The 12,689-nt window shown below is 39.7% G+C and overlaps 1 protein-coding gene across 1 annotated transcript in view; it reads left to right on the top strand.

Annotated features, from left to right (window-relative positions):
* Nucleotides 1-12,689, top strand: part of Zdhhc15 (zinc finger DHHC-type palmitoyltransferase 15) — a 94,552-nt gene that overhangs the window by 65,495 nt on the left and 16,368 nt on the right. Inside the window, exons 8-10 of the mRNA XM_052734394.1 lie at nt 309-441; nt 2,585-2,711; nt 6,031-6,134. Coding sequence (XP_052590354.1) covers nt 309-441; nt 2,585-2,711; nt 6,031-6,134 — 364 coding nt within the window. The remainder of the gene's footprint in view (nt 1-308; nt 442-2,584; nt 2,712-6,030; nt 6,135-12,689) is intronic.

Genomic DNA, 12,689 nt, shown 5'->3' with positions numbered 1-12,689 from the left:
AGAAGTCTGATGAGTTGAGTTCAGTACCTGGAGTCTGCATAGTAGAGGGAGATGACTGATTCCCACAAGTTGTCTTCTGACTCCATACCTGCACATTTTGGCATGTGCATACACACACACACACACACACACACACACACACACACACACACACACACAAGTAACTATGTAATAAAATTTAAGCTTACAAAATCTGTTTTTAAAATTGGAGCTGGATTTTCACATGTGAAAAACTACTAACCTCTATAGCAAAAGTAGCCAAGCATTCCCACTTTAATGTTTTGTTTTGTTTATTGTTTCTTTTCTAGGGGGAACTGCCCAGTGTTCGCTCTAAGTTCCATGTCCTCTTTCTCCTCTTTGTGGCCTGCATGTTTTTTGTGAGCCTTGTGATTCTCTTTGGTTACCATTGTTGGCTTGTCAGCAGAAACAAAACTACCTTAGGTAAGACTGAATGTTAAGATTGGAAAATACGTATTAATGTATATTACTGTGCCCTATGGGCTGTGCCCTAGGGAGAGAAAAACTAATAGTAAAGTATTTTAGTTTTAGTGACACCCCTTTGCCTCCAAACTGAGACAGATGGAAATACATTTTCCTAAACTAGACAACAATAGTGAACAAAGCTTAGGGACTACACAGAGCATTCCTGAATCGAATCCCATAGAGAACCCAAAATGACCATAGTTCTTATAGTGCACATTGGGCAATACATCCCCAAACTCACATGTCTGACTTCTAAAAAGTATTCACATGAATAAATGAATTTCAGAAGGAAGAAGTGACACTAAATAATGAGAGACAATCTAATTGATGATGCATAACCCAAAACAGACTCCTTAGAAATAATCTAAATGAATAACAAAAAATGAATGCAAAAATCCAGGCCATCAAGATCTCTCAGCATGTAAGGGTGTGCTGTGGATATCGTTCTGTATAAATTAAACACTGATTGGCCAGTGGTCAGGCAGGAAGTATAGGCGGGACAAGGAGAGAGGAGAATTCTGGGAAGTAGAAGACTGAGAGGGGGAGACACTGCTAGCTGCCACCATGACAAGCAGCATGTGAAGATGCCGGTAAGCCACAAGCCACGTGGCAAGGTATAGATTTATAGAAATGGGTTAATTTAAGAGTAAGAGCTAGACAATGGTAGGCCTGAACTAATGGCCAAGCAGTTTAAATAATGTAAGAGTCTGTGTGTTTATTTTATAAGTGGGCTCTGGGACTGGCAGGACTTGGCGGGAGCTGGAGAGAAATTCTCCAGCTACAGGGTGCTTGCCAGGAGCCTGACAACCTGAGTTCAAGCTCCAAAACCCACATGGTAGAAGAGAGAATTGATTCCCACAAGTTGTCCTCTGTCTTCTACACTCACACTATGACATGCACACATAGGTGTGCGCACATAAACACACACAAAATCAACCAATAAATTTTAAAATGGAAATTTATTTTTATAAAGAATCAAATTATTTCCAGTCAAATGAGGATACAAAAGGACCATACAAATGAGATATGCATATTAAATCTGCAGAAAATCAGGAAACTAAATGACTTGGTTTTTTCTTTTTTTGCTGTCAATTAGTACTCTTAAGCTTGTTATTATATATAGAACAAAAGGATTCTAGTGCAATAATTACTTCATCTATGGTGAATGTTTATATGGTCTACAAGTCAGTACACAAGGAATAAGAAGAAAGTGTTCAAGTGTTAAACGTTTAACTAGGATGGATTAGATTTGAGAGGAATTTAGTGTAAAAGCCACTGCACTTTAAGAATTCATTTGCTAGGGAAGTCTTTGCACCCATTTTTCTAAATCAAATATATGTGTAGCACTTAGTACTTAGGGTAGTAAATTAGCACATTTGGTTGAGATAGCTACAAAAGTAGAAAAGTACTAAAAGCTTCATGATAACAGGGTCTGAAAACAAAGGACAAATGGGAAATGGTGAGATGCAGCCAGAGCCCAACAGTGAAAGTGTTTGCTTAATGGGATAAATGTGTGTCTAAAAATAATATGCACTAATGCGGCCCAATTCCTCATAGTCTTTGAGGTGATTACAGTTCACCCGTTGACATTTTGTCTGGAGTAAAACTAGGTTTTTTACATTGGAGGTTTCATTGTGAACATCTTCATTGCTGAAATGTTTCAAAACCAAATCAATGTCATTACCATCTCTTATGTGTCATTACTTTGGTCCCAGATCTACAGATGGAGACCATTTGGCTGTTGTTGCCACTTTGATTCAAATAAAGTACATTTAAATCTATTTCTGCACTCCTTCAATTCAGCAGTCCAAAGACATGCCCCTTGTGAATGCTGTATTATTGTGTCATTGTGTATTTACCCTGCCTTAAAAAAAAGAGTATAAATTCCTCATTTTCAAAAACAATTTTACTTTTTATTAAATAATTAAACTGAGTTTTACTAGGTAATTTAGCGATAATTAAGAACGTGTACCTATGCTAAAACAGCAAAAACATATCATAAATGCAGGCCACGCTTTTGGAGAGATGTAAAATCATTATAGTGATGAAATGTATTCCTTTCTTTCTCTTCTTCTTTTCCAAATCTCCTGGACTGTCTTAGAGGCCTTTTGCACTCCAGTATTTACAAGTGGACCAGAGAAAAATGGGTTTAACCTTGGCTTCATCAAGAATATCCAGCAGGTGTTTGGTGATAATAAGAAGTTCTGGTTAATACCTATTGGGTCCAGGTAGGTAATTATTACCACTGAAAGCAGCTAATGCCGAGCTGTGCATTAAAGCAGCAAATTTATTTTTGAATGATTTTGTTTGAGAGTTTCACACATTTATAATGAATTTTAGTAACTTTCACACTCCATTCCCCTTTCTCATCCCCTCCTCTCTCCTGTTGAAACCCTTCTTCTCAACAAGTGTTCTACTTTCCTATCTTTTCGTGTGTTTCTCACTCACTTAAATTGGTGTTGCTGGCACGTGCATGGGTGAGAGGCTATTTACTGGAGCAAGGACAATTTTTCAGTGGTTACACCACTGAGGAAAACAATACTCCTTCCCCCAACAACTGTTAATTACCGATAGTCCTACAGACAGGGATAGGGCCTTGTAAGTTCCTCCCCTATCTATGATGAAGTGGCAATGGGCTTAATATTGTGCAAGTCTTGTGTAGACAGCCATATCTTCGGTGAGTTCGTGGGTGTAATGGCTGTGTCATGTCCAGAAGATAGCTTTCTGTTGCCCATTTCTCTACCCTCTAGCTCTGACCTTCTTCCTACCATTTCTTCCATGATGTTCCCTAAGCTTTGGAGGAGTCATAGAGCTGTCTAATTTAGGGCAGAGTATGCTGCCATCACTTATTCTCACCCTCTTCACCAGTTATGGGTTTTTACATTAACTACCTCCCATCTCAGAAGAAGCTTCTGTGATGAAGGCTAAGCATTCTCAATAGCAAATTAGACTCAATTTCTTTTTTTTTCCTTTTTTTTAATTAAGACATTTTTTTATTCATTTTATACACCAATCAAAGATCCCCTTCTTCCCTCCTCCCACCCCTCCAGCCTTCCCCCCCCCCCCACCGCAACCTACCCCTCATTCCCTCCTACAAGAAGGTAAGGCCTCCCATGGGGAGTCAGCAGAGCCTGGTCCATTCAGTAGAGGCAGGTCGAGACAAGGTCTCACTATGTATCCCTGGTTGGTCTGGACTCGCTATGTAGACCAAACTGGCCATGAACTTATTGCAATCCTCCTGATTCTTCCCCTTAACTGTTGGATTAAAGGCATGTGTCACCATAGCCATCTGTCAATGCAGATTTGGTATCATCTAGTAGGTACAATATTCCCCAAGTTTCTCACTTCTGTTTGTATAGAGACAAATCATGAAGTGGAGGCATGAAAAAATAAACACTTTCATGATTTGTTTGTGGAAAGGAAAACTGGCACCAATTTTTAGTAAATTTGACAATACATATTAAAAACATAAGAATAAACATATCAGCCAGGCGGTGATAGCACACGCCTTTAATCCCAGCACTCGGGAGGCAGAGGCAGGTGGATCTCTGTGAGTTCGAGGCCAGCCTGGGCTACAGAGTGAGTTCTAGGAAAGGCTCCAAAGCTACACACAAAAAAAAACAACAACAAAAAGAATAAACATATCCATTATCCTAGTGGTTATATTTCTTGGAATGTACCCTAAAAATGAACTACACACAAAATGTTCTTCACAGTCTGGGCATGGAGATTCATACTTGTAATTTCAGAATTTGGAAGCTTAAGGAAAGAGAATCATGAATTTGACATCAGCCTTTGTCTACAGAGGGAGTTCCAGGACAGCCAGGGCTACACAGAGAAACCTTGTCTCAGAAAAAAATGTGTAGAGCTAGACTTCTATCCTCTGCGTGACTTTGTGACCCCGATGAAACCACCACAAACTACAGGAGCTCTAGAGTGGAGAATGTCTCAACCTTTTTATATCCTTTATGTTCACTGCTCAAACAGCACTATATTCATATTCTCTTGTTGGAAAAAAACCTTTGCTGGAGTCAGGTAATAATGAAGGTTAAATTCTCTCCTTCCCTCCCTTGCTGTATCAATACTTCCTCTATGCCAGTTAATGTTTTATAGGGTTATTTGTTTAAGGTGTGGTATAGTCAACTCTTCTAGCTATAAATACCAAGACAAAATTTGTCAATGGTAACATTGATTAATAACTGTTAGCAGGAATTAGCTATATATACTCTGATCACACACTGAGACACACAAATATTCAAACTCCATTACCACATCACTCTAGTATAAAAACAAAACCAAAAATCAAAGCCCATTCACTTACATAATCAGTGTTCTAACATTTTCTGAAGGGCAATATTAATAAAATATATAAACTTTTTATTGGCAACATTCAAAAACAGGAGAAAAAGTACATATAGTATCAAATAGATCATCTGAAAGTCATTCAAAGTTAAACTCAGAATGCACTCAGCTATATAGACTCAATTGTTGAAACTGTAATAGTATCTGGCTAGGGCCACCATGATTCATGCCATGGCCTCCTATCTCTGAATGGCCAGAAATTAATTAGGGACATGCTCCAGATTACCATAGAGATCCACAAAGTAGCCTCACATGTACCTAATTGTCCCTAGAATCTACACTGCAGAGATACCTTGCCATTTCTCTTTCCCATTCTATGTTACAAGTCAAATAAATAACAGGGTATAGGAGCATTCTCTCACCCTTCGCAGCAGCTTTTCCCACTATATCTAGTGATTGTGAGTCTTCTCATCTCGCTTGAAAATTTAGAATCAAAACAGTTTGATAATGGGATATAATTGGAACTATGATAGTTAAATGATATTTATGAAACTGTATATGCATATTACTACTATACTGGGCATTGTGGAAAGCAAGTTAAAGAATGTCTTACAAACAAAAATAGTCAGCATTGATACAGACAAACAAGACATGGAAATTGAGAGTAATGCAGCAAGTAGATGATAATATTTGGATGATGATAAGAGCTTATATTGATCATGGCTGTAGACAAAAGAACTAAGAATCCCCAAGTTTTGTGGTGTATATCTCAGTGGTAGAATTCTTAAAACAACACAACCCCAAAGCTGTGATTATATCTCACTTCTAAGAAGATGATCACTGTCTCAAAAGTTTATAGTATATAGACATGATGACACACACCTATATCCCAGCCTTGAGGATGCTGAGACAGGAGAGTACAAGTTCTGGATCAGCCTAGGCCACAAAATAAGACCTTGCCTGAGCTGGTGAGATGGTTCAGTAGATATAAATGTGCTTACCACCAAACCTAACAACCTGAATTCAATCCCCAGGATCCATATGGTGAAAGAAGAGAACTTATTTCCATATTGTCCTCCACATATGCACCATACATATACATACATATATGCACATTCTCTCTCTCTCTGTGTCTGTCTGTCTGTCTCTGTCTCTCTCTCACCCCTCCCTCCTGTGTGTGATTAAATTTGAATAAAAAAGGAAGTTTGTGTCAGTTGTAAACTCGATACCTTTCTTTCCCACCAGCCCTGGTGATGGACACTCCTTCCCTATGAGGTCTATAAATGAGTCACAGAACCCACTGCTGGCAAATGAAGAACCCTGGGAAGACAACGAGGATGACAATCGAGGTGAGTAGGCTCAGAAGAAACCCTTTTCTCTGCATGGCACACTCAACACTACATGACCTATCTTAATAAAACCATGCAGAGGCAGGCGGTGGTGGCTCACGCCTTTAATCCACTCAGGAAGCAGAGGCAGGTGGATCTCTGTAAGGTCAAGGCCAGTCTAGTCTACAGAGCGAGTTCCAGGATAGCCAGGTTGTTACACAAAGAAACCCTGTCTCAAGGAAAAAAATGTCCAAAGAGGTTTTTATAAGAATGACAACTTCATAAGTGCCCTCTGGGTTGAGGAGGATAAATATGGCCAGATTTGCTTAACAGAGATCCTGCATCAATATACATGGTAGAGAGTGATCAAGAAGGGACCCGAACATCAGTCTCTGCCCTGCACACAGGCATACACTCCTGCACACACATGCACTCTCACAATGCATACATGCATACACACATGAATACACACATACACATCCAAAAAAGAACCCACCTTTACAGAAGCATTAGATGGGAGCTTACGCAGTTCCTTACCAGCTTCATTATGCCATGACTTCCAACTCCACAGGTAAATCAGGGGACATAATAGACAGTACTGTGCATATGAGTAAACAATCTTCCCACATAATCACTCATGGTATTTTACTTGACTGCAGAGTTTTACTTCCATCAGTGGGCAACAGTTCACCTTTCTCTTCCCTCCTTCATTTTGGTTCAGTTTTCTTTAAAATCATATACACTTTAGAATGGTATAAATACACTACAAAGTGAAAGGTGTGTGGGAGCAAACTTGTACATGCCTCTAATAAGCGCAAAGGAAAAATATAAAAAGAGAACTTTGCCCTTCCAATTTCTTCCATCAGATCATTGGGTCATCTTGAGATGTTTTAGGAAGTTCTAAAGATAATATTCTCTTGTCATGCATGTTCTATTCTTTGTCTCTGTCACTGTACCCTGTGCTGTGTCTTCCATCTTTGCAAATGTCGTTAATACCAGCCATCAGAGAGTAGATTTTAACAATTGGTGAAATAGAGCAGTAGCTGACAGCAGTTTTCAAGTCGGGAATTTTAATAGTCACCATGAAGTGAACCTGGGGTAAATGAAGCTGAATGAGGACATGAAAATCTTTCAAGTGAGGGCCAGATGCAGAAGACAAGCTTTTCTAAATGTTCGCACAGTTACATTATCCAGGCCTGGGTTCTCTACCTGAAAATGCTATCGTAAAAGAAAGCATGTTTGGGGTTGAAAATGTCAAATCAGCCCTAAGCTTGTAATTAGAAAAGAAGATAATTCTTTTTTACATTTTTTTTTATTCATTTTACATGCCAACCACAGATTCCCCTCTCATCCCTCCTCCTGCTCACCCGACCCCCGGCTTCCCTACCCTGACCCACCCCTCATCCCCCCCTCCAACAGGGTAAGTTCTCCCATGGTGGGGACAGCTAATCCTGGTACATACAACTGAGGCAGGACCAAGCCCCTCCCCACTTTCTCAGGCGTGAGCAAGGTATACAACCATAGGTAATGGAATCCAGAAAGCCAGCTCATGCACCAGGGATAGATCTTGATCCCATTGGCAGGGCCTCTCAAACAGACCAAGCTACACAACTGTTTCCCATATGCAGAGGGTCTAGTGCTGTGGGATGTTCTGTATGGCAAATGTGTTGCTCTGATTGGTTAGTAAATAAAACACTGATTGGCCAGTAGTCAGGCAGGAGGAAGTATAGGCGGGACAAGGAGGAGAAGAATTTGGGGAAGTGGAAGGCTGAGTCAGAGACACTGCCAGCCGCCACCATGACAAGCAGCATGTGAAGATGCCGGTAAGCCACGAGCCACATGGCAAGGTATAGATTAATGGAAATGGATTAATTTAAGCTGTAAGAACAGTTAGCAAGAAGCCTGCCACGGCCATACAGTTTGTAAGCAATATAAGTCTCTGTGTTTACTTGGTTGGGTCTGAGCGGCTGTGGGACTGGCAGGTGACAGAGATTTGTCCTGACTGTGGGCAAGGCAGGAAAACTCTAGCTACAGTCTAGTCCGGTCCCATGCAGGTTCCACAGCTGTCGACCTAAATTTCGTGAGTTCCTATGAGCTTGGTTCAGTTGTCTCTGTAGATTTCCCCATCATGATCTTGACACACACACACACCCCTTGCTCCTATAATCCTTTTTCCCTCTCTTCAACTGGACTCCCAGAGCTTGGCCTGGTGATTGGTTGTGTATCTCTGCATGTGCTTCTATCAGTTACTGGAGGAAGGCTCTATGATGACAGTTAGGATATTCACCAATCCAATTACCAGGGTAGGCCACCTCAATTGAAGAATGGATAAAGAAAACGTGGTACATATACACAATGGAGTATTACTCAGCTGTAAAAAAACAATGACATCATGAAATTTGGAGGCAAATGGATGGAACTAGAAAATATCATCCAGAGTGTGGTAACCCAGACTCAGAAAGACAAACATGGTATGTACTCACTCATAAGTGGATACTAGATGTAAATCAAAGCATAATCAGACTACAACCCACAGCTCCAGAGTAGCTAGGAAACAAGGAGGACCCTAAGAGGGATGCATGGATCGCCTTGGGAAGGGGAAACAGAAGAGATCCTGATGGATAAACTGGGGATGGGGGGGCATAAGAGGGGAGGGGATGATGGATAAGAATATGAGGGAATGGGATGGATGAGCTGGAGAAGGGATGGAGTAGGAGAGCAATGAAAGAGATTATCTTGATAGGGGAGACATTATGGGGTTAGGGAAAAGCCTGGTCCTAGGGAAATTCCCAGGAATCCATAAGGACGACCCCAGATTAGACTACTAGCAATACTGGTGAGGGTGCTTGAAGAAGGTAATTCTTGCCCAGCCAAAGAATTTCAAACACACACACACACACACACACACACACACACACACACACACACACACACACACACACTTCTACTCCCCTGCTTACTATGAGAAGTTGACTATGTTTTGATGTGCCATCCTCCTGCCGTTAGTCCCTCTGAACAGACATTAACTTTTAGCAGTCTCAGAAGATGGGAATTCTTATTTTGGTATTGACTCTTTCCAACAGAAATTGAAGACATACCTAATCTCAAAGTTGCTTGAAATAAATCCATAATAAAAAACCAGTTCATATGTGAGCCTTGTATTGTCAAGCAGAACACTTAAAAGATATATGTAGTGCCACATCACATGGAAATTACTTTGGAGGGGATGGGTAGATGGCTTAGTTGGTAAAGTGCTTTCCACACAAGCATGAAAACCTGAGTTCCAATCTCCAGCATCCACCTAAAAACGCGTTTTACTTTATTATGTGGACATAGGTGTGCTAACCATAGTGTTTGCACAGAAATCAGAAACGGCCGTGGGTTTGGTTCTCTTGCCGCTTTGGCATGAGTTCCAGGGGTTAGACACAGGTCGCCTGGTTTGCACCACTGCCTTTACCCACCGAACCATCTCCCCACTCGAGACATTACCTTTTTGGAGCAGCCTCTAATTCTGGTCTTTTTCAAAAATACTCGATTATACTTTTTTATATAATTTCATATTTTATAAAATATTTTTTTATTTTTTCATTTTTTGACTTTAATAATCATGTTATGTAGACACTAATATTTTATAATTAATGAAAGTGATATTAACTAACTCATACAATATCACATAACATGAATCAGATGGTGCTTGGAATCAAATGAAGGTATTGTGATTCTAAATCCTGAGATTTTTGCAATATCATGGTATGTCTGTCTTTTGGAAGAATAAATATGAGACATGGTGCTGTGATTTAGTGCCATCTTGTTATCTGAAGCATCCAACTTATTCTAAAGTCAGAAAATACGCCACAGACCACAAGCCTCTTTTAACTTTATAAAGACCACTATGGCAACTTACATAAATGAGATTTGAACCCATTCTTACGTCTAACAATTTTATTATATAATGGTACTTTTTTCTAGTACAGGTTTTCAAGCTGCACTGTTTGTTCAGTTAACTCTGTGTTATCCTCAGTCTTCTGTGTGTGCTCATATACAAACTGTTTGTGTATTTTTTTAACAATGCTTTAATCAATTCCTTGAATTTTTTTTTCTTATTTTAGTTTTTCGAGACAAGGTTTCCCTGTGTAGCCCTGGCTGCCCTGGAACTCACTCTGTAGACCAGGCTAGTCTTGAACTCAGAGATCCACCTGCCTCTACCTCCCAAGTGCTGGGATTAAAGGCATGTACCACCACCACCCAGAAAATTCTTTGATAATTTCATGCAATGTATTTTGAGAACACTCACCCCCCAGGTCCATAACGGCCCTATCCACCCTCCTATCCTTTCCTACCTAACTTTGAGTCCATGCTCTTTTAACAATTACATTCCCAAGAAAGGTGCTGTAAGTTAAAATTACATTTCAGTTCCCTTTAGAAATTATGTCAGGATTAATTGACAACCAATAATATAATGTTTGCTATACATTATGTATTTATTAATAGCATAATGTAAAATACTCAATGTACAAATGTATAAAATAATAAAAGCTGGCAACAGCAACTTGGTAAGTGGAAGTGTGATGTTAAAGCCAGGAAAAGTTTATCTTCTTTGAAATCCCTACCCTAATTTCATACAGGAAAGTACTAGGTTCAAAAAAACGCATCGATGAAAGCAAAGCATTTAAATAGGTTTCTCTGGAGAGGGTTTTTAAAATAAAGTATTTAATTAATGCACAAATACACAGAAGACGCACAAATGAGTATGCATATCTGTGTAATTTTCTGCAGAGATTAAACAGGCATCTTTTTAAAAGATTTTTGAGAGACTTGGAGTTGCATTTTAGCTTTTTGAGGAAGTGATCCAGAAATGTCTGTTACATTATTGCTTTTTCTCATTATAAAATTTCCTATAGCTTACATTAAAAAATTAGAGATGACAATAAAAGTCTTTATACTAATCTATTCCAAATGGAACCATTTCCTCCAAATTGGATGGATGGCGTCTACAACCCTGCCTATTGTGTCATGAATAATAAAGTGGGCATGATTGTCAAAGATGCTGAAATGCACACTGCCATAAGCCAGCACCAACCTGAATGTAAAAATGATATTGAAAAAACTCCACGGCTTTCTCAAAGGACGGAAGTCTAACCTCTTAGTATTTTCTGATGGAACTGATTTCTTAATATGTTTTTTTTATGGCTCTGGTGCCTTTCCAAATGTTCTTTGTTCTTTTTTCATTTCAGTAAGTAACAAAGCCTGTGCCATTTTCCAACACTAGCCTTTTTCACATTAGTAGCTGAACACTTTGATCATGAATGTTTGTTGGAGGTGCAGCATCTGTGGAAATTCAGGGAAAATAGCTCCAGTCAATATTCTGTAGATAGTGAAGTTAACAGAGATGTTGGCAGAGACTTCAGCAGCAGAGCTATGGTTGTTTCCGCCTGTGAAGTCCGATAGTTTTCTGTCACTGTAAGAAAATATCTGAGATAATCAACTTTTAAAGAGAACAGGTATATGGAAGGCTCCACTCTAGGATCAGTTGGTTCTATTGCTTTAGACTGCTAACAAGGACATCCATAATGATGGCAGTCTGCCATTGAGAAATACCACTCCCTTCATAGCCCTGAAGCAAAATAAAGAGTAAGGAACTGGGACCCACATACTCCCTCAAAGGTATGCCCCTACCCAGTAACCTAAAAACTTCCCAATGGGCCTCAGCTCTATAAGGTTCTGACACCTCCCAATAGTGCCACCCTATGGGCTAAGACTTTTAGCACGTGAGCCTTTAGGGGACATTAAAGATTCAAACTATAGCACAAAAGAATAAGTTCCTTTTTCATTTTTACTGTAAAAATGTGAGGTATACAAAACAGTGCTTTCGCACACATACATGCAGTGGAGTGGTGACTGCAGCATACATCATCCCCAAACACTCTTGTACTGCATAGTCTAGTAGTCCGCATGCTGCCCTTTCAGTCTCCACGTTTCTCTCTATACTGGCCACTCTATGCTTTGGTCTATACCTCTTCATGCCATCTCACCTTCTGCTGCCTCGGGTAGCTACTGTTCCATTCTGTTGGCATATATTTGACTCCTTTTTAAATTTCTCCCTATCAGAAACATCATCCAGTACTGTTTTTCTGTGTCTGCCTTAATGGCATCCATTTTAATCCATTTTGTTGTAAATGGGAGAAGTCACTTCTATCTTAAAGATGAATAATAATATGGTGTGTGTGTGTGTGTGTGTGTGTGTGTGTGTTCCATTTTGAATTTTTAAAGAAATTTTGCATTCCCAGCAACAATGAACGAAGGTAGCCTTTTCTCTACATTCTCACCAATAGTTTTTATTTTTGACATATTTGTGGGTCTGGGATTAAATATAGGGCAATGACCATGCTAGGCAAGCATTCTGCCACTGACGTACACCACAGCCCTGTCGTTTGACTTTTTTAAATGTGGTTATTCTTTTTTTTAAGTTTTTTATTCATTTTACATACCAACCACAGATTCCCCTCTCATCCCTCCTCCTGCTCCCCCTTCCCCCCCACCTTTATCCCCTCCTCCAACAAGGTAAGTTCTCCCATG

Source organism: Peromyscus californicus, unplaced genomic scaffold (assembly GCF_007827085.1).
Source record: "Peromyscus californicus insignis strain IS unplaced genomic scaffold, ASM782708v3 Scaffold_10__1_contigs__length_136768540, whole genome shotgun sequence".
NCBI classification, from domain to species: Eukaryota; Metazoa; Chordata; class Mammalia; order Rodentia; family Cricetidae; genus Peromyscus; species Peromyscus californicus.
This window is presented reverse-complemented; position numbering and strand designations above follow the sequence as displayed.